Source organism: Cannabis sativa, chromosome X, assembly GCF_029168945.1.
Source record: "Cannabis sativa cultivar Pink pepper isolate KNU-18-1 chromosome X, ASM2916894v1, whole genome shotgun sequence".
Lineage (NCBI taxonomy): Eukaryota > Viridiplantae > Streptophyta > Magnoliopsida > Rosales > Cannabaceae > Cannabis > Cannabis sativa.
Window position 1 is genome coordinate 10,367,661 of NC_083610.1, and position 26,513 is coordinate 10,394,173.

Here is a 26,513-nt window from a genome sequence, read left to right on the forward strand (position 1 = left end):
TCTCATATTCAAAATATACACATATACTACTTAAAATATATACTTTAGTTTAATGTATAATTTATATTATAATTAATTATTTCCAATGACTAATATTATTGTATTTCTACTACCTTTTCTCTTACTGCAATGGCTTCTCATTTCTGGCTCCCCCACTACAAATCAGATTCCCAAGGTACGTAAATAATAATGCTGTACGTATTTCAAAACTGAAGATGTTACTCTTGTATTTAAACGGGGATAATAATAATAATAATAATAATAATAATAATAATAATAATAATAATAATATTATGTGTAATGTAATTAAGAAAATTCTTAAATTTACAACCTAATTAAATATATACGTAAGTCTCATGGGGTCATTTTGTTCACCTCAATTATTATTATTATTAAGCTAATTATAATTTTGTTCCTGAACTTTGACATATATTAAATTATGCCTCTTGAACTTTTAAGGTCGTTAAAAATACTACCTGAACTATTGAGATTGTTGAATTTAAAGATTTTTTTTTCTAATTTTAGTAAAAAATTATAATATGGATGAAAGTTTAGGGGACATAATTTAGTACATGTCAAAGTTCGATGGGTATAATTTAGTATATATAAAAGTCCGGGGAGCATGATTTAATACATAAACAATCACTGAAATAGTAAAATTGTCCTTAAATCCAATAATCTCAATAGTTCAGGGGCATTTTTAACGACCTTAAAAGTTTAGGGGGCATAATTTAATACATGTCAAAATTCAAGGAACAAAAATCCTAATTAGTCTTATTATTATTATTTTTTAAAAGCAAAAACTAATATCATTGAAAACCAACTATCACCTCAACTTTTGATAATATAATTTTTTGTAAATTTTAACTATTTTTGACTCCATACAAATAATATTTTTTTATTTATGTTGTTACATGTTTTTCCTTATAAGATTTACATTTTTGTTTATTAATTGTCCTTATAAAAGTTATATTTTTTATTTTTATCTTTACAAAATTTATATTTTCTTTTTATATTTTTAGTTTTTATTTTTGTTAGGTGTGTTTTGAAAATTTTATAAATTAAAAGAAACCCCTTATTAATTTTTTAATTTTATTTTTTTTTTTAAAAAAACAATAATGAAAGTTTTAAAAATTTGAGGAAATAAATATAAAATTTCAGCAAAAAAAAAATATAAAATTTAAAAATATTAAAATTGAATCACAACATTAAAAATAACAATGAAATAATAATAATAATAATATAAAAAATATATTAATATTTATATATTTTAAATTAATCTAAAAATTAATATAAATTCAATTAACCTAAAACAAATAATATATAATATAATATAATATAATATAATATAATATAGAGACAGCAAAATATAGAAACAAATTGAGAAGTGTTCACAGGCTCTGTTTCTACATAACCAAATAGAGACTAAAATTAAAGGTTAATATATATAATATAATATAATATAATATAGATACACAGCAATATATAGAAACAAATTTTACTAACATTGGTACTAAGGTGGTGTGAATTTGTACAGTTTGTTAAATGCACATGTGTCATTTTAATTGAGTTATGTCAAAATATAAATGGTTGAGACAGTAGTTGGGATAGGGATATGAGACAGAATTTTCATCCGTTAGTAACTTGCACCACAGTTAATCTAACAGTATCTAACAATACTTCCCTTATTTATCGATCTTATTATATATTATATAATGATATTTAATCTTCTATATGTTCATCGTGTACATGTTTTGTAAATATAAAAGCTTTTATTATACAACTGATTAAATATATAAAGGGAAATTTGAATATCTATGCATTAATTGGAAGATAATTTTTTCCCTAATTGAATACATATGGAAATTGAAAATATGTGACAATTTTATCTAAAACCCAATACTACCCCTCCCATATCTCAACCCCATCTCTCTCTCTCTCTCTCTCTTCCCCATCTCTCTCTCTCTCTCTCTCTCTCTCTCTCTCTCTCTCTCTCTCTCTCTCTCTCTCTCTCTCTCTCTCTCTCTCTCTCTCTCTCTCTCTCAACTGACCGAACCACAACCCCCAATCCCCCTCACCACCGCCCAAGCGCCGGCCCCTCACCACCGCCCAAAATGCCGGCCCCTCACCACCGTCCACAACACTGTAAACACGCACCGACGGAGACCCAAAGCACCATCCACGAACCGAACCCACGCCCACTCGACCAAACCCACGCACGCACCACGCCATCTCGACCGAACCCATCTCGACCGAACCCACGCACGCACGCCGGCCGAACACCACTGGAGAAGAAGAAGGTCCGATGCCGCGCAAAAATTTCAATTTTTTTTTGGTTTTTAAGGTCGGGTCCGATGGGCCCATCAGACCCCATCGGACGGGGTATCGGACCCATCGGGCCCCCGACTTCAAAAACCCAAAAAAACCCATCGGACCCCAAAAATTTGGCATCGGGCCCATCGGACCCCATTTCAAAAACCCAAAAACATGCCCCATAGGGCGGGCATCGGACGGGCATCGGGCGCCATCGGACCCGACCCATTAAAAGCCCAAAAAAATGAAAAAAAAAAGAGTTTTTGAGAGGGGTATTTTTGGAGTTTGGAAAAGTGGTCATATATTTTCAATGTAGAAAAGTATTAGTTTAGGGAAAAATATTAGGTATATGTAAGTATAGAAAATCAAATTTCCCTATATAAATATATATTGTTGATGTCTACTAAATCCCTACACCAACTCGCCATACACATTACATCATCAAAATCATCATTGATCTTTGCATTCAGTCAAACAAGTTATAATCATGACATAATAGATTGCACATACACACACTTGAATTCAAAACTTTAAACACAAACTGATATGAACAAACTTCGAATGATCAATTTTCTTATAGATAAGTTAGAAGACTACTACAAAAAGGAGTATTCACGACAGTCTTAAAAACGTTTTTTTTGGAGAACCGTCACTAAAAAAATTAAACGAGTGTTTAAAACTGTCAGAAAAAATAAGGTATTATCGACGATTTTAAACTGTCTGGAGGTATAGGCGACGATTTTTAAACGTGCCATAAAAAATCTCGTGTATTTTTAAATGGTAATTGCCGACGGTTTTAAACCTCCGGCAATTCCTATGTTTAAATTTAACGCGTTACGGATCTCAAATTTAATTTATCGCATCTTAAATTTCATTTTCCGCCTCTTAAGATATAAACCCCTCCCAAAAAAAAAAATCAGATCTCATTTTTTCAAAGTTATTCTCTCCTTTGCTACCACGAGCTGCCCCATCCATTTGCTATCACGAGCTGCGCCATCCATCTCCTCCACTCTCTCTCTCGCTCTGTCCCTCTCCTCCACTCTCTCATGGCAGCACAAAGGTAAGCAACATTCTCTTATTTATCATTTAAATTTCTATTAGCCATGATTTGGTTTGTTGATCTTGATCTGTGCGTGTGCGTATGCAAAAGAATTCTGAAGCTTACAATCCGAAGAAAGTTTCGAGGATCGTCAAGTGATCGCAATCCGAAGCTTGTAAAAGAAAGTTCGAGGAAGATGAAGACGAGCACAATGACGGTAGAGGAGGATGAAGCTTGTGAAGGTTTTGGAGTGGCTACGACATATGCGAGTAGTGGTTTCGAGGAGGATGAAGACGATGATTTTCTTTGGGGGGAATCCACTGTAGCGACAGTTTAAAATCGTCAGCTATACTATAGCCGATGGTTTTAAACCGTGGCCTATAGTATCGACTATAGCCGACGGTTTTAAACCGTCAAAAATTCTTTTCCCCGATATTTTTCTACCATTGCCTATTCTACCTAGTATTTTCGACGGTCGTATAAGCGATGATTTTATAGATCGTCGGGAATTTTTTACCCGACAGTGTAAAACCGTCAGGAATTCTGGGGTTGTTAGTGGTGGAATTAAAAATTCAAACATGAAACAAACATAACAATCATAGTAAAGAACATACACAATAATACAGAAAGTTGAAGAGAACAAACACAGAGATTTTCCAGAGGTTCACCCTAAATCATAGAGTTACATCCTCGTTGAGCCCGCCATAGAAATTGGTATGCTCTTGCACTATAATCAATATTAGATTACAACAATGGTGTGGAAATTCCAAGTCACAATCTGACTGGCAATTTCAGCATCTCACTCTTTCTCTTTCAATCTTTCTTTACAAAATTGTTCCCCACCTTCCCCCTCTTACTCTCTTCTATTTTCTCTCTTGAATTACTTCTCTCTAGCTCTGTTGAAGCTCAATTCTTGCTCAGGATGCGTCGATCTAATTTGAGTTGAGAAGGCAACTATTTGTAGTAGCCTTGGTAGTTTAATAAGTCGGTTAAGTTGGTTAGGACAGTTGAATTGCAATCTAGATGTAACTAACTTAGATTGAGATGAGTCTAGTTATATGTCCACGTGTTCAATGAGTTTGTAAGGATATTTAATCAAATAATATTCTCCTAAATCTCCTTAAAAGCTTATTGTCATAGTGCAAGTCTATTCAATATGTGTCATCTCTTTTAGCAATGGTTTATCCTCCATTGCTTATGCCTAATAGTTCCAAGGAATGCTTGAACTTTGTTAGGTTCAAAATTTTTGTTACCTAACCAGATTTCCTTTGGTGTTTTGAGATCAATAGCACTTGATAGGCATCTGTTGACAAGGTATGCAGTTGTTAGTATATCTTCTCCCCAAAATCCTTTCGATAATCCAGCTTGCATCAAGAGGCATCTGACTTTGTCCATTAATGTACTATTCATCCTCTCTACAACTACATTTTGTTGGGTGTCAACCTAGCAGTTATGTGCCAATTGATTCCCATCTTTGCACAATACTTGTTAAATTCATCATTGCAAAACTCCAAGCCATTGTCAGTTCTTAGATTTTTAAGTCTAAGATTAGTCAAATTCTCCATAAGTGTTTTCCATTCAACAAATTTATTCAATCATCATTTCTATGTTTATGTAAATACACCCATAACTTTCTTGAGTGATACTATGGGCAGAAAGTAAACACTACCACCATGTGTAAGAGTTTTCTCAGGACCCCACAGATCTGAGTGAACATACTCAAGAATTTATTTTGTCTCGTAGATCGCAGTTTTGAACTTAATCCTATGATGCTTCCCAAGAATACATGACTCCCAGATTTCAACCTTACTCACCTTGTCCTTATTACATAACAGGTTCTGATCACTCATAATTTGCAAGCCTTTCTCACTGATATGGACTAATTTTCTATGCCATATAGTATTGCCTTCTGATCCTCTAGGGAGTGTATTATTGTGTTGTGGCATTTTGAAACTAGTTCCCCTTGTAAGTAGTAAAGACCTTCATGTTTCTTTCTTTTGATTACTGTCATGGAACTCATGCTTAATTTCATAGTTTTGTTTCAATTTTGTTCAAAATACCCAAATCATCAAGTACACTAATAAAAATCAAATTTCTAGCTAGATTATGTGCATATTTGACCCCTGTCAAAGACCTTACAACCCCATTAAAAAATTTTAAACTTACAGTACCTAATCCTTCAATTTAGCATGATTGATTGTTTCTCAAGATGACTTTCCCACCTTTAGAATCCTTTAAATTAGACAACAAATGTTTATTGTTAGTCATATGGAAAGTACATCCTGAATTTGAAATCCAATCATCCCTGAACTCAGTAGCAGCAAGATAAACTTCTCCACCATCATATCCATAACTATCATTTGTAGATTGTTGGTCAGATTTGTATTTGTTATCTCCTCTTTGAGAGTTTGAGCCTTGTCAAAATCCCTTGTAGTTGTTACTTCTTTTCCAGAAGTAACAATCTATTCTCATATGTTCCAATTGACCACAATGGTAATAACCACTGGGATCTTTTGGTCCCTTTGCTGGAGATCTTCCCTTTCCAATACTAGGTCCTTTGTTAGGCTCTCTACTCTAGCTTCTACCTCTATAAGGATTCATGTATTTGTTCTTTCCTTGACTGAAATTCAGTTCACAATTTGAGGAGCTTGGTCTTTCATTCTTCATTTCAAGATCTTCTAATTTAAGGGCTAAAATAACCTCTTCCAAGGTAATTGATGTTCTACCATATTTGATAGTAGTCTTGACTTCCTTGTAAGTCATCTCTGGGAAGGAATTTAATATGATGATGACCTGGTTCTCATTACTCGAGGCTTCTTTTTCTCTTAAGTTTGCAATTTCAATGTACATTCTCAGAAACTTATTAAGATTTTTTTCCAGGGATTTGGATTGACTCATCTTGAAGCCAAAAATTCTTTCCTTTAAATAGATCTAGTTGGTGAGTGACTTTTGTTGAAATTGTTCCTCCAACTTCTTCCATATCTTAGCTAAAGTTTCTTCTTTATCAACCAATAGAATGATTTAATATGAGAGATTGAAGATTATAATTCCAATGGCTGTCTCCAAGAGTTCTTCCTTCTAAATCTTGGTAATGTCTTATGGCCACTAAATATGCTCTTTAAGCACTCTCAAGAGCTTTTGTTCAGTTAGAAGAAATCTAATCTTCCTTCTCCATATCAGATCCATCAAACCTGTCAATGTCAATGTTTACATTACTCATGCTAACACAATCAAAATTCGATAGAGATTTAGTTAGAGAGGGTTTTGTCAGATTGTTCAAATAAGGAATATCCACAAATCTTCTATGTCACGTACTCTTTGTTGGGGATCAACTTCCTCTAGCCTTTGTTTGATTCTTGATCATTTCTTAAGTTAAATCTTTAGCCAATTTGTGGCTTTGATACCATTGTTGGGATTAATCTACTCAATCCCTACACCAACTCACCATACACATTAGATCATCATGTTGGGAATATTTTACCAGGATCTAGATTTAGTAACAAGTATGTTGAATTAACATCCTAAATATGAATTCTCTAAAATAATGAAATAAACACATAAGGGTTTAAGAAAACCTTACATTGATTGCAGCGGAATATAATGACTCATTCCGTTCAAGATCTCTAGCCTTTTATTTCTTTCTATCGCAGAGCTTTATCAAGATCTGAACCTGGATCTCTTTCTCTCCTTCGGGTTTGATTACCACCGTCTTACTCACTATGATTGAGTACTTGACTTGCTATGTATGGGCATGGCCCTCATTCACTCAAGGTTTCGAATATGGAAGAACAATGAAGGAGGTGAGAAATCACTAAGGAAGGAACTCTCTCATCTACTAGTTGTCAGAGAATGAAAAATAGGTTTGATTTGGTTGAAGGCATCAAGTGTATGAGTGAGAGCATCATGCTCCTTTTATAGTGTTTCAAATAGGGCTGAAGGCTGAATTATATGGATTAAAAAAGAATAAAATATTGGGCAAAAATCCAACCCTAGGGCCGGCCTTAAAGGACTATTTTCTAGTTACAATTCTGCCACTTTTTTCAACCACTTATTCTTCTTTTAATAATACCATATTTTCTAATTCAATCCTATAAATGCCAAAACTATTTATTTAATAATTATAATTAATTACTAAATAAAATTGCCATTTATGTTATTTGTTAATTAGACCATACAAAGTCTCTTAATTAACAAATTGACCCCAAAAACTCCTTTCTTCACAATTAAGCCCTTGCTTAGTGAAAATTCTTAAATAAGACATAGTCTAATTTTAAAATTATAATTGACTAATTAAAATCGATTAACTGAGTCTACAAGCAATATTATCTCAACTAATGAGGGGACCATGGGCCTATATAATCGAGCTTTCAATAAGTAGATTTAGAATTTACCAAGTAAATTCTCTAACTTATTAATTCAGCCTTGCGCCACTATAGATTTGGAATTGAATAACACTCTCAATTATATAGAACACTCCATATGTACCACGATGTAGATAGTAATGATTATCCATTGTTACAATCCTAATAGTCAAAGATCCTCTATAGATGATCTACACTGAATAGGGACAAATTTACCATTCTACCCTTCAATGTATTTTATCCTTAAAACACTTAGCTACCTATAAATGATATTTCAGTAAACTGATATAATTACTAAAATGAGATCTCAATCATTTATCTCTATCAAGCCAAGCTCAAAGGAAATTATCGTTTCACTTCTAAATACTTATAGAAGCTATAGATTTCATATCTATGATCAGCGCTCCCACTCAATTGAACTACCATGTTCTTAATCTGTATGTCACGAGAAGATCCAATTGGTTGACTTTAACTAACAGATTGAAGAATATAAATAATACAACTAAGATTGAACCTAACCATATCAAGATTATGATCCATAGATCTAAGATCAACTATTGATATTGACTTAGAAAGATATGACAGTAAGTTTATGATATCTATCCAAGATCAATATCGGTCCCTTCCAATGTATACTCCATACATCCGATACTGGTAAACTTTGCCAATGCCCTGGAAAGGACATAACACTTATCCAAGGTGTAAGTATACCTTACCGCCGGTTATCATGTCAGTCTAAATCCAGTGAACTGGCAAATCATGGGAATTAAACTTTTGAACATATAATCATGATTATATTCTACTGTGCTGATGACACTATAAATCATGAACAAATATATACATATGTATATATGTTCTGGACTTAATAGAATTTATACATTAAGTATAATCATGAAATAAATCATGTGAACCATGCAACATAAAACGATTTCTAATCTTTATTAATTAGTAAATCTAATTATATTGAAATTAGTTTTATTTAGGGCACAAAACCCAACACATCAAGGTCATCATTGACCTTTAGATTCAATCAAACAAGTCATAATCATGACATAATAGATTTCACACACGCACACTTGAATTTCGATCTTTAAACACAAACTGATATGAAAAAACTTTGAATGATCAATTTTCTTATAAATCGGTTAGAATTAGAAATTCAAACATTAAACAAAGATAAAAATCACAGTAAAGAACAAAAACAATAATGCATAAAGTTAAAGAGAACAAACACAATGATTTTCTAAAGGTTCACCCTAAATCATAGAGTTACATCCCCGTTGAGCTCACCATAAGAACAGGTCTGCTCTTGCATTATAATCAATATCAAATTAAAACAATATGGTGAGGAAATTCCAAGTCACAATCTAACTGGTAATTTCAAGATCTCACTCTTTCTCTTTCAATCTATCTTTACAAAATTGTTCCTCACTTTCCCTCTCCCCTTCAAACTCCCTTCTATTTTTATCTCTTGAGATAACTTCTCTCTCTAGCTCTCTTGGAGCTCAATTCCTTCTCAGTCTGCGATGATTTAATCTGAGTTAAGAGGGCTGCTATTTATAGTAGCCTTGGTAGTTGAATAAGTCGGTTAAGTTGGTTAGGACAGTTGAGTTACAATCCAGATGTAACTAACTCATATTGAGATGAGTCTAGATATATGTCTACGTGTTCAATGAGCTTGTAAGGGGATTTAATCCAAAAAAAATATATTCTTCATAATAAACAGCATTATGTGATATATATGGGAGCATCAACAGCATCACCAAATGTAACTAATGAAGATACTAAAGTTGCTGATGAATTATCTCATCTGCAGTTACTTTCCTCCATCATCCCAAGGTTAATTATTTTATATATTTACATCAATATTTAAATGTTGTACACTACATATAAACTTAAATTTAAATATTACGTATAATATATATACACTAAATTTTTGGCAGGAAAGAGAAGGAAAGAATATCTCTAATCCACCATTACCACCATGCGATTAGAGGATTCTCTGCTATGCTTACCGATAATGAAGCTTCTCTTTTATCAGGTATTTGTCTCTTTTAATTTTAACAAAGATCGTTTGAATTTAGTTTTTATTAATAAATTAATATTATTTATATATATATATATATTCATCTTTTGGAAATACAAAATAGCAACTCCATCATAATGAATGTTTTTCTGATAACAATGATGAAAATTAAAAATTGAAAATGGGAGAACAGGTCACAGTGATGTGGTATCAGTTATTGAGGATGAAATAGTGGAACCACAAACAACACGTTCATGGGATTTCTTAGAAGAGGGAATGCAATCAAAATGGGGTTTGGCTAAGCCTGTCACCAGCAACATGATTATTGGGGTCATTGACTCAGGTATGTAATACGTACACACGTCGTATAATAATATATATACATCTTATTAAATTATATTCTCATGTCATCTACATATTATTTTGCAAGATTATTATACTTAATAGCGTAAAATAAAGCAAGATGAACAACTCATTGACAAGGTTCACCCCTAGAAACAAATTCTAGGTTACTATGTTCTTGGGTCCCCTAAAGAATGAGGGCAAATAACATCCAATTAGAATTAAGGTTACGTTACAATTTCCAGTTTGTAAATTAATTATAGAGTGTAAAGCAATACAACATTGATTTTTACAACAAGTTTACCCTAGGATCTTCATAGATCAATCAAGATCACAATCTATGTCCACTTAGATTCGAAGTCAAGATCCCCTTGATTCGGTTCTGTTGAACTTCCTTCATCAACACATCTGAAATCCCTTCAGGTTAAACAGGTTCCATTACCACTTTATCCCTAAAGCTTGATCACAATTAATGGAGAAACTTGTAACAACAAAGAGAAGGAGAGAAGAAGAATAATTTGCCTTAGAAGAGCAAAATCAATGTCAAAGTTTCTACCAAAATGAGAGTTAGTTAGAATTTGTTGAAATCAAGAATGTATAGTATTAGTACTCCACTAACCGACCCTGAAACTCAAAAAACCAGTTCATCATAGATGGCAAAGATATTTTATCTTTGAATGCACGCTGACCTGGCAAAGTAAGGAAACTAAACCCACAAAATACAAACTTAGATGGAATAGATGACACTAACACATAGTTTGCCAAACTAAAAACTATGGTTTTTACAATTGGGTTTGTACATTTTTCTATCTACATGATTAATTTTTCTTTTTTATTGGGGTAAAGAGAAGATTCGAACTTGGGACCTCCTCTTTGTTAGGAGAGATGTAAAACCACTACCTCATCTACATGATTAGTTAAAACATTTATTTATTTTTCATTAAAATAAACATATTTATATTTCTTATTAATAGATAGATGGTTTAAAAAAATTGTAATTTATTTTGCATGTATAAATTTTATACACTAACTAATATATATACATATAATAGTTTCACTAGTTAATCATGTTAAAATAACGATTACTCATAATCATTAAAGTCAAGATCTAGTATTTATTTAGAGCATCAAAAACAATAAAACACATACCTCATATGCCATCCATGAGAGCCATCACCACCAAGATCTTTGAGCAAAAGTTTTGGAGAGAACACTTGTGGAGCAACCCTTTTGCCTTTCACCACACAAAACCATCTCACCCCTTTACCACACATTACACATATATATACATATATGCTATTGCCCTTATAACCCTAAGGGGTTATTAACCAATTGGGCTTATGGGGCCTTTTATGGTGTACTATAATTTAATGGGCCAACTATAGTATTAAATGTGCTCTCATGTGCCTCTAACACATAATTAAGTTGTTAACCATCCCATTATAGTTATTAGCAACATTAGGCACATAATTAATGATTGTGTATTATGGAATTAATCCTATGATTGTATTAGTCCATTATAATAATTCTAACATTCTCCCACTTGGACAATACAATCACGCCACCATAATAATATCTATCACACATAAGGTAACCAATTAAGATGTACATAATATCATATCGACAGGATACATGCATTATGTATGAATTGACCTTGTAGACATTTATCCATTAACAATCATTAACAATCAAGCTAAACATGCATGACGTACGACAAAATTTAGATTATGCGCATTCATCTTGTTTTGTACCTGTCACTTCCTTGAACAACAACATATATGTATAAGCGTACATATGTAACAACAATAAAGAAGTCACTTCAGTATCATAATGCATGTTCTTAACAAAACACAAGCCATAAGTAATCCGTACAAAATACTAGCATGTTCAATACATAAATAACAAACTCCCACTGAGCTTAACAAGCTAGGCTTCCAACAATCCCATTCGGGCAACATGCTCTAAAAATACACATATGGGTAAGCCTTTCGTTAGTGGGTCTGCTAACATGCCAGTGCTAGGCGTGTATTCAATGGAAATAAGAGACTCTGTAACTTTCTCTTTAACAAAATATTACTTTATGTCAATATGCTTTGAGCGAGAAGTACTTCTAGTGTTCTTAGAGAAAGCTACTGCTGCAGAATTATCACAATATAATTTCAGCGGCCTCGTGATAAAGGCTACAATATCTAGTGCTAAAATGAAATTCCGCAGCCATATTGCTTGACAAGTAGCCTCATAACACGCCATATACTCTGCCTCTATCGTGGATGAAGCTATGAGTGTCTGCTTGACACTTTTCCACAATACAGCTCCTCCAGCCATCATATGAATGTAGCCTGAAGTGGACCTTATTATCGTCCACGCATCCCACACAATCGGCGTCACTAAACCCAACTATATCTAGAGTGTTAGCTCGCCGATAGGTCAACATATGATCCTTGGTACCCTGAAGATACTGCATGACCTTCTTAGCCGCTTTCGAATGGCTAAGTCCGGGATCACTCAAGTACCTACGCAACACGCCAACAACAACATCAATATCAGGGCGTTTGCATACTTGAGCATACATAAGGCTACCAACCAGTGACGCATAAGGAACAACTTTCATTTCATCTCTCTCTCTCTCTCTCTCTCTTTATCATTTTGTGGACATTAGGCTTTTGAGAACTTGTCACCCTTCACTATCGGTGCCTTCCCAGAAGAACATGAATGCATGTTGAATCTTTTCAAGATCCGATCAATGTAAGTTTTCTGAGACAAACGAAGAATACCATTGGCCCTATCTTGAAGGATTTGAATCCTGAGCACATAAGAAGCATTGCCTAGGTCTTTCATGTCAAAATGGTCAAACAAGAGTTGTTTTGTCTTAACCAACATGTCAGAATTATTAGATGCAAGAAGGATGTCATCAACACACAGTACCAAGAAAATGAAACTGCTCCCACTGACCTTCATGTATATACATTGATCCACCATGTTCTCCCACTGACAATCATATCAAACTTGAGATACCACTGCCTTGATGCTTGTTTAAGCCCATATATATACTTCTTGAGTTTGCAAACCATCTGTTCTTCACCTGACTTCTCAAAACCTACAGGTTGAGTCATGTATATCCTTAGATAGGTCACCATTCAAGAAGGCATTCGTTTTTCTCACTCTTTGAGAATTTCTTGTACTTCTTCTTGATCGCATTGACAAAATCTTTTGCAATCTTAGTTTGGGGAATACTATCACGAATGGACTCATCCATGTGATATCTCATAAGCATCAAACAACAACAATTGGAATGCTCCCAATCCTCATAGGACTTTCTATCTTTTTCAGTGGTATCATTAGTAGGTTTCAGAGGTGCAGAAGTTCTCAAGGCCAAATCCACTCTCATAAGAGTCAAATTCATCATGAGAGATTCTACCCACTGCTTGTGGTTAGTTCCGTTCATCGTCAACATGGCAGAGGTTCTTGGATTGCTTAAAGCTAATGAGAAACAATAGCAATAACCATTAAATGTATCTTATAACATAATCATGCCATTTGTGCTCTTTTCTCATAAATAAATGATCACAAAATAACAAACGATCATTATGCATGCTAGAGTACTCAGACAAATTAACAAGATGGAACTCATACACAGGTAAGAACAATCTATTAAATATTATAATCAAATACATTAATTCACTATAGAAAGGATAGATGAATTGTGATTCATAATATTTAATAATTTTCTTCACCATATTAAGCATCTTTAATAAACAACTATTATCGATAGGATAATTAAATACTTATAAAAATCTTAATGATATTTGGAGGAAAATACAATACTTAAATAAATTAATATTTAAGTGTTCCTCATTACCAAATAATTTTCCATGCTTAATCTTACGATAGGCAAGAAAATAAGCACTAATTGTTGAAATAAATCACAAAATTTATGTTACAATACTAAAATCATTAATCAAATATGAATAATATTCATGCAATTAGTATTGTGCATACCAAAAAATAATAGAGAATTAAAAAACATGAAAATGGTTGAATACTGGCCCAAAAACACCCTTGCACGCGCCCCCACGCGCCTATTTTCGTCCTCTTTTTTTTATACTGATTGTACGACATGTCGTTTTGCAAAAACGACATGTCGTTTGGTGGATGAACGACAAGACAGAGGATCAAAACGACCCGTCGTTTGCGTTGAAGGGGGGCTGAGTCGTTATGCGTACAATATGTCGTTTTACGGAGACAACATGTTCGTTTTCCTGAACGATAGCCAAATGGTTCAGAAAACGACCCGTCGTTTTTCTCCGTGGGGGCTGAATCAAAAGGGCGAACGACATGTCGTTTTGCCCGATAAAGGCAAACAACATGTCGTTTTTCAGTCGTCCCTATCGCCCAAAATTGTTCAGTCGGGTCCGTGGGTCTGAAATCTGGATCGGCGCGACCCGATTCGTGATCCGGCCATATCTCCCACAACCGGCCACCGAATTCGACGCCGTTTGAGGCGTTTTGTCCCATTTTTAATCCTCTATCATTTTTCAATACCCATTTACTCAAAAAATACAAAATAATACATCATAAATGATGAATCCAAAATGGGTTTCCATTGTTAAAGCTCATATATATCTCAATAAAAAATATATAAAAGATTGTTTGCAAGAGATATTTATATATATATATATATAAATGAATATATTTAGGAGGATAAAACACATATCCATTCACCATTAAACTTATTAATCTGAAAAAACATCATACATTTCAGATTTTGAAAATGGGTTTATGGGAAAAAAATTTGAGCCCTAAAATCAATAACTTTGGCTCTTGATACCAATTGTGAAAATAACGATTACTCATTATAATTAAAGCCAAGATCTAGTATTTATTTAGAGCATCAAAGACAATAAAACACATACCTCACATGCCATCTATGAGAGCCATCACCACCAAGATCCTTGAGCAAAAGTTTTGGAGAGAACACTTGTGGAGCAACCCTTTTCTCTTTCACCACACAAAAACTATCTCACCCCTTTACCACACATAACACACATATATATACATGCTATTGCCCTTATAACCCTAAGGGGTTATTAACCAATTGGGCTTATGGGGTCTTTTATGGTGTACTATAATTTAATGGGCAAACTATAGTATTAAGGGTGCTCTCATGTGCCTCTAACACATAATTAAGTTGTTAACCATCCCATTATGGTTATTAGCAACATTAGGCACATAGGTAATGATTATGTATTATGAAATTAAACTTATGATCGTTTTAGTCCATTATAATAATTCTAACAAATCATTCATTAAAAATATAACACAATAAATTAACTCCACAAATAATATGCTTGTTTAAACATGAATAATATAATCTTATGTGTTCAAAACATGTAGCCTATTATTAAACTAAAAATACTTAATGCATGCTATTTAGATCATAAAATGTATAATGTGGAGTGCAATATCAATATTTACATTAATTTACAAATAATTATATAGATATATATATTTGTATGTACGTAAATGACAGTAATAATAATTGCGAAAAATAATGATATATGATTAGGGATCTGGCCGGAGGCTGAAAGTTTTAACGACAAAGGAATAGGGCCAATACCTTCAAAATGGAAGGGAGCTTGTGAGAGGGCATCAGACTTCAATGCCTCCTCCAACTGTAATAGGTGTGTCATATAATAAAATTATATTTAAATAAAGCAACCTTTAATTTATTTAAATTATATACACGTATATATTCTAACATACTTTATATATAAATTTGATATTTTTGTAGACATAATTTGATTATATATATAGGAAGCTGATAGGCGCAAGATTCTACGTTCCTGATCCTAAACAAGCGGCGAGTAAAGAACTGACACCAAGGGATTCAACTGGGCATGGAACACACGTGGCCTCCACTGCAGCAGGTGCAGTAGTTCCCGGAGCTTCAGACATGGGTTTAGGCAGTGGGACAGCGAGAGGTGGTGCACCATCAGCAAGGATTGCCAGCTATAAAGTGTGTTATAGTGGTGGTTGTTCATCAGCAGGAATATTAAAAGCCATTGATGATGCAATTAATGATGGGGTTGACATAATCTCTATGTCACTCGGATACTCAACACCCTCCTCCAACAGCTTCTTGGAAGATCCACTTTCCATCGGTGCTATTCATGCTGACCAAAATTCTATCTTGCCAGTTCTTGCAGCCGGTAATGCCGGCCCTACTCCTTCCACAGTTAGCCACACCGCACCCTGGACATTTACTGTCGCAGCTTCCACCATTGATAGAGATCTCAGGTCCATAATTCACCTTGAAAATGGCAAAATTATCAATGTAAGTTTTTATATATATCTATTCTATATAAAGTGTGCCTATATAATAGAATTCTTGGTTTATGAGAAATTTATGGGGGACTTTTTATTTATATTAAAAATAAAATGGTTTATGAGAAATTCATGGATCACTTTCTATTTATATATAATAAAATAAATCCCATTAAATCCAAAAAAAAAAATATGATTGGGTTTTTGCTGTTGTACATTTACGATTGGGTTTTCTATAATTATTTATTGTATTCCTTTTCCTATTACAATTTAGACATTCCCAAAGGATCACACATAATATTCCAATCCGCACTTCTCTTTTTTCTTTTTCACAACTTAGTAACAAAATATATAAGTAATAATAATAATAAAAAAGAAGCGTGACTTTTATCAAAGTTCACAAAACTAAGTATCAATAGCGAAAAAAACCCAATAAAGTTTACAACTAACAAATGATTGTAAGTGCTCGGCATATGCATTAGTTTCCAGGAGCAAAGTTTTTTAAAGTTACGTAATAATTTACATATATGCTGCAAACACAATATACAAAAAATAAAGAAGAATATGGAAGAAAGAAGAGACCATTATTCACATCTAGAAAGGCAGTAGAGATAATAATAGAAACTTTTTATTTTTTTTTCTTTTTTTTATCAATTTTTTTTCTTTTTGAATAAAGATAAATTTGAATTTTTAACCGTATAGAGTTTTATTTTAATAAAATATAGTATTTTAAAATAATTTAATAGTATCTTGTTATAGAATACTGTCACTTTTTGTTAAACATGATTTTCACTTTTTTGTCGACACTACCATATTCAATTTGTCAACGAAAAAATGGACAATCCTGATATATGCAGACCCGGCTAAAATGAAAAGTGCAAAATACAAAAATTACACTATTGTCTCTATCGAAGCAAATGAAGATTGAAATCTACTAATGACTATCATTAGTTTTCTTATCTACAATTTTTAGACAAATGCTATATTCAATTATCAACAATTTAGAGATTGATTTTTAATTTTCTTTTTATCTTACACCCATTTAAGTAATCTTTCTTTAAGTATTGGAACATCAATTTTTAATTTATTTTTGGATTAACTTAAGAACATATTTAAATCAATCATCAAGCTTTCTTAAATACTAATATATTGCATTCAGTATTCACTTTTAATTGACAACATTATAAACTATAATATTTAGATACACATAATAATAATCTCACCTAATAACTAATAATATTGTTTCTTTAATTTTTAATTGTATCACTTTCAAATAACATAGAAAAAAACTAGCATAAAATTTAGTATACGTGTCTCGCACGTAACTTTTTACTAGTATAAATATATATACGATAAATATTAATGTGAAAGTATTGCTACTCTGTATTTTAAAGTTGTTACGCATATGGTTATTATTGCAAATTAAATGTATATTGATTTAATTTGCCAAATCAAAAATCTAGAATATTATTGAGGTAATAAGCTTTTTTATTTGGTTTGTTAAAAGTATGGAATGTAATATTTTTGTTTTCTTTCCTTTTATTAGGCACTTGGCATTAATTATTCAAATCTTTCACGGTCAGCTATATATCCATTTGTAATTGGAAAAGAAGCTGCTATTAATTCTTCAGTTGTGTCAATTGCAGAGTAAGTGTCATCACACCATCAAAACATCAAGAAATGGTTAAAAACATGTAACTAATTAATTAGATCAATTGACATGTTATGGATGATAACATTAATAAACATATTATACATATATATATATGTCATAATACACATTTAACATATTTTAAAATGAAATAAAAAACATTATTAAAGAAAAAGCATGAAATAAAGTAAAATAACATTATTTACGAATTAAAATATATATATTATTTATGTAATAATATCATATTTTACGCACATAGAGTAACGTTGTATTTGTAAAAGAATTTATTATTAAATAATAAATTATATACTAAATGTGCAGAAAGTGTTATAGTGGATCTTTGGACATAAAGAAAATCTCTGGAAGTATTGTAGTTTGTGTTGATGGTGGAGACCCTTCACGTTTAGACGTTGTGCCTTTAATAACAAGCAAAGGACTAATTATGTTTACGGGAAAGACTGTGCTCGGTTCTACATCCACATTCCCATCAGTACAAGTAAACAACATCGCAGACTATGACATTCTTGTAAACTACTTTCACTCTACCGCGTAAGTATATATCTTCAATCTCTATTACTGGCTAACTAGTGTTGACCATAATAACATGTGTCACTCTGTCATGGGTCTAAAACAGTTAAATTGATATTTTAAATTATAAAATTAATATATGTTGAATTTAAAATTAATAAATAATTTATTTCTCAAACAATTTAAATAAAAATATGATAACAAATAAAACCCAAAATCATTACCAAATTACAAATTAAACCCAAAAATCACCCTCCCTAATCTCACCCACCATCCATGATTTGACCTTCATCACACTCACCATCAAACTCCCCAAACCACACCGGCCCACAACCACACCCTAAGGTGGCGTTTGGTTGGAGGTAATGAAATGTAATGGAATGGAAAGGAAACAATTTTCATTCCATTCCTTTGTTTAGTTGCATTTTAAAGTATTGGAATGACATTTTAATGGAATGCCCTTTCCACCATTTTGGTGGAATGACTATTCCGTTTTGAAATGGAAGGAAAGACCATTCCAATGTAACATGAGAAAAAATTTAATGATTTTTTTATCAATTTTTTGTATGCATTTTAAATTTTATTCTATTCCATTCCTATCCTCATTTCCATTCCCATTCCTACGTTTTTATTCCTCCTAACCAAACACCACCTAATTTCCTAAACTTATAAAACCCTAATTTCTTAAAACTAAAATGTATGGATGGCTACAATGTTTGGGGGATCGGTGACGAGATGGAGGTCGAAGATGGGTGATGGGTGCCGAGATTGAGGTCGTGGTCGCAGATGATGTTGGCCAACATGGGCGACAGTTGTCTTGCGATCTTTAGTGAGCGACAAATCTTATGATCTCCAATGGAGAGTGGCTGGTCTGAAGCTCACAGAAAAACTCAATTGTTGATTTCGTTGTTGGGTTAAATATGGGAGATGGATTATGGGGGAGGATTAGATATGAGAATGAATAATCGATCACTAAGTTTGATATATATATATTATTTTGATTTATAACTAATAGAAAAATTCCAATGCCTATTTTGAGGTGCCAAGCAACACAAATAATAATAATAATAACATACCATTATTGGTTGAAGGTGCTTACCAATATAGTCTCACCAGAATTCAATTTATGAGAATGCAATTCAAAGACTTGTAAATGCTATTGAGTCTTTGTGTGGAGTTTTATTTATATAGAGGATTTACAAGAGATGAAGCTATACATAATATCACTGTAACATAATTTACAACTTGTAAGAACAAGTAATTATATTAAACTAAAAAACTAACTCAAGACACTAAGTAATAAGATTAATTTCTCTATCATCCCTCCTCAAGTGAAAGAGTATTGTACACACTTGAAGCTTGTGCTTGCGATAGTCAAAAAGATCGGTAGACACCGACTTTGTAAGAATATCAACTATTTGATCATGAGCTAGAACATATCTCACTTCAACTTGTTTGGTCAAGATTTAATCACGAATGAAATGTAAATCGATCTCCATGTGCTTGGAGCATGCATGAAATACTGAATTCACAACTAATGAAGCAGCTCCTTGGTTGTCATCCAAATAATTTGAGGAGAGGTTAGAGTGAAATTTAGTTAAGAAAGAACATAACACAACCAATTCACTTCTGCAGCTGTGTTGGCAAGCACAGAAAACTCGCTTTTAGTATTTGATCTTGCAACCACCTGTTGCTTTTTGACAGACCAAGATATCATATTTCATCCAAAGTAGACTGTGTATCCCCTTGTTGAGCGTCTCTCATTGGGGCAACTTGCCCAATCATCGTCTAAGTAAGCATGTAAATAGAGTCTTGTTTTTGGTCTGACATGAGGCCCTTCATTTATGGTACCTTTGAGATACCTAAATAGTCTTTTGCAGGCTTCCCAATGTATGGTAGTTGGGGCATGTATGAATTGACTCAGTTTGTTGACTATGAATTCCACATCTGGCTAAGTTAAAGTGAGATATTGTAAGGCTCCTAACGTGCTTTTGTAGAGAGATTGATCTGTAAAGGGTTCTCCACAGGTAAGAGACGGCTTGTGTTGAGCTTGTAGGACTTAGACTAGGTTTTAATCCTTCCAGATCCAACTTTACTAACATATTAGAAATATACTTTGTTTGACACAAGTATATTCATGTATTGTCACTTGCATTTTCCACCCCAAGGAAATAGTGTAAGGAGCCAAATTTTTTGATAGAGAACACCTGATTCAGTTCACCAATAAGGTTGGAGATATCATCTTCATTGGGACCTGTTACTATTATGTCATCTACATAAACTAGTAACCCAATCAAGGTCTGTCCAAAACCTTTTATGAAGAGAGATGTGTCTGACCGAGAGGCTTTAAACCCTTTGGTGAATAGGGTTTGCTTCAACTTACCATTCCAAGCTCTGGGAGCTTGCTTAAGACCGTACAAAGTTTTGTGTAGCTTGCAGACATGAGTTGGCTTGGTATCATCCACAAAGCCAGGTGGTTGGGGCAAAAACACTGTCTCTTTTAACAATTCATTCAAGAATGAATTGGAAACATCTAGTTGATTGATTTTCCAATTGTTAGATTCAACTAGGGTGAGTAGATCTCTAACAGTGGCTGGTTTTACAACCGGACTAAAGATGTATGTGAAGTCAATACCTAGATTTTGGTGGTATTCTTTAGCAATAAGTCTATATTTAAAGTTGTCTATTGTGCCATCAAAGTTGAGTTTGATTCTATGCACCCATTTTTTGCCCACTAAACGCATGTGAGGATCATAAGGCACTAATGTCCAAGTACCATTCTTCTTTAAAGCAAGGTTCTTCCTTTATAGAGTTGAACCACCTTGGATTAGTAAGAGCTTGCTTGAGAGTTGTGGGAGCCTTGGGTAGAATGCACTCTTTAAGAGGATGTTTGGTGGCATGATAAGATTTAGGCTTTTAAACTCCATATTTAGATCTGGTTGTCATTGAGTGATCATTGACAGTGGGTGGGGGACTGTCATGTTTGGAATAACACTGGTGGATGCAATAGGTATTGTTGTAGAAGATGTTGAAAGAGCTAAAGTGGATGTTGCAAGAAGTGGAGTTTGTGCTGCGGGAGCTATTGTTGTGTCTGTAGGAACTATTAAGGCTATAGCTTCAGGATTTGTGGTCACAGGAGATGATTGATTAGTGCCAAGCTGGGGTGGCACATGGACAACCTCCATAGGCAATGGTGAGAAGAAGCAGTAGCAGGCTCAACTCTAGTAGTCACATAAGTTGAGGACCTTAAGTGGTAAAATAGGAGCATTAGCATCTAAGGGAGAAGTGTAGAAACTTGTGGTTGGAAATAGTGATTTAGGAGAGGGAGTGCAGGGAAGTCCAACTCATTGAATTTCACATTTCAAGCTATATAGATTCTCCCTTTACTATTCTGAGATGGATAGCCTTTATGATGTAGTGAATAGCCAACAAAGATACACTTCTCTGATCTGATGTCCAACTTGTGTGGTTGATAAGGTCTTACGTGTGGAAAGTAAGCACATCCAAATGGTTTTAGACGGTTGTAATCTGGTAGCTTATGAAAGAGACATCCATAGGGAGATAAGTCATCAATAACATGGGTTGGCAATCTATTGATAACAAATACAACATGCTGATATGCTAACCACCAATAAGAAAAAGCTAACCTAGATTCTACAAGTAGTGAAGACCTGTTTCTATTATGTGTTTGTACTTTTGTTCAACCCTACCGTTTTGTTCATGGTCATAGAGACATGCGTGTTGGAACTGAATCCTATGTTGAATGAGAAACTTAGAAAAGGATATGTATTCCCCACCCCAATTGGACTGAATAGTTTTGATTAGAAGGCCAACTTGTCTTTCAATAAGATTTTTAAATTCAAGAAAAGAGGGGTATTCTTAGGACTTTAGGGTAAGGAGAAAGATCCATGTAAACCTACTAAAATAATCAATGAAAATTATGTAATATTTATGGCCTTCTATTGATGAAACATGAGATCGAGGGCCCCTAAAGAATTGGGTGGAGCAGTTCTAGGGGTTGAGATGCTCTCGAATTAAAAGTTGGGTAAGGCAGCTTATGAATTTTTCCCATGTTCCAAGCCTCACAAAATTTTAGGTTTTTTTAAAGTGGTTGAAATATTAATTTTAGATAGTGTTTTGTCAAGAATTCTAGGTGTTGGATGGCACAATTTTGAGTGCCAAATATTGACATCAGAGTTAGTTTGCAAAAAAAAAAAACTTTCAGAAGAATAGGAAAACACATCTTTATTATTTGCCGAAAGTACAATTATTTTCAGCTGATGGACCAACTTTATTACAATTTGACTAACAAGAAGAAGACTCTGAATCTTTAGACAAACAAGAAGGAGACACTGAGTATTTTGGCAAGGATGTGGCTAGATGACACTAGAGCTCCACATATGAATCATAATAGGAGATTTTTGAGAGCATGTAGAGTCTATTCATAACTCTCCCTTTGAGCAAACATTCAGAACTGGCCCAGGCACCAGGTCAACATGGGCGATAGGTCCAAGTTGTGCCCATCAAATGCTTTTGTTTGATTCCCGAAAACACTCGTATATCAGTTATCGGTGAAAATAGAGAATAAGCTCAAAGCCTTCTCAAAATGTTTTTTGGAAATGGCCCATGTTGACAATATATGTCAACCTAGGGCACTGGGTCCCAATTCTGGCTCCCAAATGGCTCTATTTGTTTCCCGAAAGCACCCAAATCTTAATTGTTGATGAAAACAAAGAATATTCTTGGAAGACGTTATTTGAACTACTGTTGGAAATGGCTTAGGTTGATAATATGTCAACCTGGGCACTAAGACCTAGCACTAGGTCAACTTGGGCGTTGGGTCCCAATTTTGACCTCCAAGTTGATCCATTTCTTTCCCGAAAACACTTGATTCCTCATTTTGGATGGAGACAAATAAAATGATTAGCATACTTCTTATTGTGGTTGGAAATGCTCCAGGTTGACAATATGTCAACCTGGGCGCTGGGTGCAACACCAGGTGGCCCGAGCACCGGGTGCTCTAAACGGAAAGTGTTCCAATTTAGATTCTGATGCCTATAACATGGTTGCGACAGGTCTTATGCATGTCTAAGTACAAATTTTGAGCCATGTTTACTAAGACGGACCCGAAAACTGAAATCCTACTTAGGAATGTGAGCCTGGGCACTAGGTGAAAAGCCTAGGCGTCTGGGTTGACTTCTGATGTGATGTTTCATTTCTTTTCAATTTCCAGGTCTCGGACTTGGATTCTTTTTGTCTTCTTGGTTCAAAATACTTAAAGATAGTGAGTTGGAAAAATTTGGCGGGATCCAAACACCCATACTGGAGTTCTCTGAGTCAACCTTGACGCGGGGCTAGGGACCCCTACTAGGTTGACTACTACGATTCGGGACTACTTAACTACTCTGAGATGTTTTTTTCTTGCCATGTGTTAAACATTGATGTCCACATCACCAGGGTCAATTTCCCGGTAAACACCTAGCTTTCGATTGACTGGAAAATCTTGTATCAAGGGCTCTCCAAGCAATGAAGGAGGTATTGTACTAAGCTAAAAGGCCAAGAACTATCTCGGACATTGATGATTAGAGCCAGCTGAGGAGAAGATCTTTCCTTCTCTAAGTGGTGAACTTGGGGTTTATCTGGCCATTGAGTAATCGTTCAGGTGTAGATACGCAAGTGAGGAGAATATCATCAAGTCCATGCCTAATAACAATTGGGATGACCTGAGATTTCCAACCAAGAAAGTTGGAGCCATCCAATTTGATAGTGAGGGAGGAGTTGATGGAATTCTAAAAAATAATTACATGGTTGATTGGCCAAAATAGGAGTCGAAGTTGCAGTGGGGGGTTGTTGAACTGTGGAGCGAGGTGGGTTTTCTGGGCGAGAAGGATTCATAGCAGACATTGTACAAAGGAAATCTGATACCGTGAAGGAGCTTATCAATACAGAGTCTCATCAGAATTCAATCTATGAGAATGCAATTCATCGTAGACTTGTAAAAGATATTGAGTATTTGTGAGGAGTTTTATATATAAAGAGGATTTACAAGAGATGAAGATATACAAAATATCACTGTAATAAAATTTACAACTTGCAACCAATAATTCTGTTAAACTAACAAAACTAGCTCAAGATATTAAGTAACAAAATTAGTTTCTCTAACATTGGTACAATTTAATATCGATTCACACATTTTAATTTTATATATAATATAGGAAACTACTACATGGTGTTGGATATCTTTAAGGTAGTAAAGCTCTAACAATAATATGTCGTAAGATATATAATTCAACTTTACCATAATAATAACATATTTGTTAACATATATATATATATATATTGTTTGTAACACTACAGGAATCCAACAGCAACAATTTATCCAACAGTTGAAGTTCCAAAATTGTATAAACCTGCACCAGTGGTGGCTAATTTTTCATCGAGAGGTCCTGGACAGTTTACGGAAAACATTCTTAAGGTCTCTCTCTCTCTCTCTCTCTCTCTCTCTCTCTCTCTCTCTCTCTCTCTCTCTCTCTCTCTCTCTCTCTCTCTCTCTCTCTCTCTCATCTATTATATGTATATGTCCTAATATAATGATGTGAGTGTAATAAAATTAAAAAACACAGCCAGATATAATGGCTCCCGAAATGGCAATTTTAGCTGCTGCTATGAACACATCAAAGTATGTATTCATGTCTGGAACCTCTATGGCTTGTCCACATGTATCTGGGGCTGCTACTTTCATCAAGTCTGTTCACCCTACATGGACTACTTCTATGATCAAATCAGCACTTATAACAACCGGTATATAAATATATATATGCCCCTCTCTCTCTCTCAATATATATAGCTTTTAATACTGGGTCGGCAAACTTTAAATTGAGTAGGCTTTTTTATATTATTTATTAAATTAAATCGGTAAGAGCCATGAGTAGTGTAGTGTGTGCAATACCACGAAAAATGTTACTATAGTTTGGTTATATGTATAATTTAATATATTGCGTCTCACATATTTTCTTTTAATACTGCAATGCATAAAACCTATAAATTTACACTAGCTATGACCTGAATTTTTGTTTCTCATTTGGGCACAACCAACAGCAAGTGCATATGACAACACAGGCAAACCAATAAGAAATGAACTAAACCTAGTGGCAAGCCCACACGAGGCTGGATCTGGAGAATTAAACCATATGAAAGCTCTAGACCCAGGGCTAGTCTTCGATACAACCACACAAGACTATTTCAATTTCCTCTGTTACTACGGTTATAAAGAGGCAAAAATAAAATCCGTACTTAAGGGAGCAAATTTATTCCAATGCCCTAAAAACTCAAAGCCAGAACTGATCACAGACATTAATTACCCATCCATCTCTATTGGCAATCTTAAACGACAGCAATCAAGTCCTACAGTCGTCAAAAGGACTGTGACCAATGTAGGAGCCTCCACCTCAACATACACTGTTCGAGTCAATTCTCCCAAAGGCTTAGTTGTAAAGGTTAATCCTGATAGGATTGTGTTCAGCAACAGCTTGAACAAGACTTCCTTTGAGGTGTCGTTTGATGGCAAAGGGGCTGTTAGTGGGTATAATTTTGGAGATATTACTTGGTCTGATGGTCTTGATCATTCTGTGCGTGTTGTGTATGTTGTCAAAGTAGTATAATTTTACTTTGCCAATTATATATAATATAGTAATATATCTTAATCTTATGTAGTGATAATTAATGTAAACAGTAAATGCATGCCATGATTCATGCATGCAGATATGTTTTTACTTTATAATTTGGCAAAGGAATTGCTTGACAGGCAAAGTGGCCATGGAATAGTTCTATTTAAATTTTGTAGATCACTATTGTCTACAACTTTTGAATTTATTATCAAAAGTTATAACAATATATTATTGAATAAATAAAAAGTTGTTTTTTTTCTTA

At 33.9% G+C, this 26,513-nt stretch overlaps 1 protein-coding gene across 1 annotated transcript; it reads left to right on the forward strand.

Moving 5' to 3' along the window:
- Positions 1 to 9: 9 nt before the first annotated feature.
- Positions 10 to 26,513, forward strand: LOC133031745 (CO(2)-response secreted protease-like). The gene is made up of 11 exons (XM_061105362.1): positions 10 to 175; positions 9,440 to 9,552; positions 9,657 to 9,754; positions 9,933 to 10,082; positions 15,648 to 15,762; positions 15,896 to 16,415; positions 17,952 to 18,052; positions 18,378 to 18,605; positions 24,942 to 25,059; positions 25,208 to 25,385; positions 25,683 to 26,513. The coding sequence occupies exons 1-11, from the start codon at positions 86 to 88 to the stop codon at positions 26,243 to 26,245; spliced, it is 2,274 nt and encodes a 757-aa protein (XP_060961345.1). The 5' UTR covers positions 10 to 85; the 3' UTR covers positions 26,246 to 26,513.

Coding starts and splice junctions, on each gene's coding strand:
- LOC133031745 (XM_061105362.1), top strand. CDS start 86: ATGACTAATATTATTGTATTTCTACTACCTTTTCTCTTACTGCAATGG. Junction 176..9,439: donor CTACAAATCAGATTCCCAAG/GTACGTAAATAA, acceptor CATAATAAACAG/CATTATGTGATATATATGGG. Junction 25,386..25,682: donor ATCAGCACTTATAACAACCG/GTATATAAATAT, acceptor CACAACCAACAG/CAAGTGCATATGACAACACA.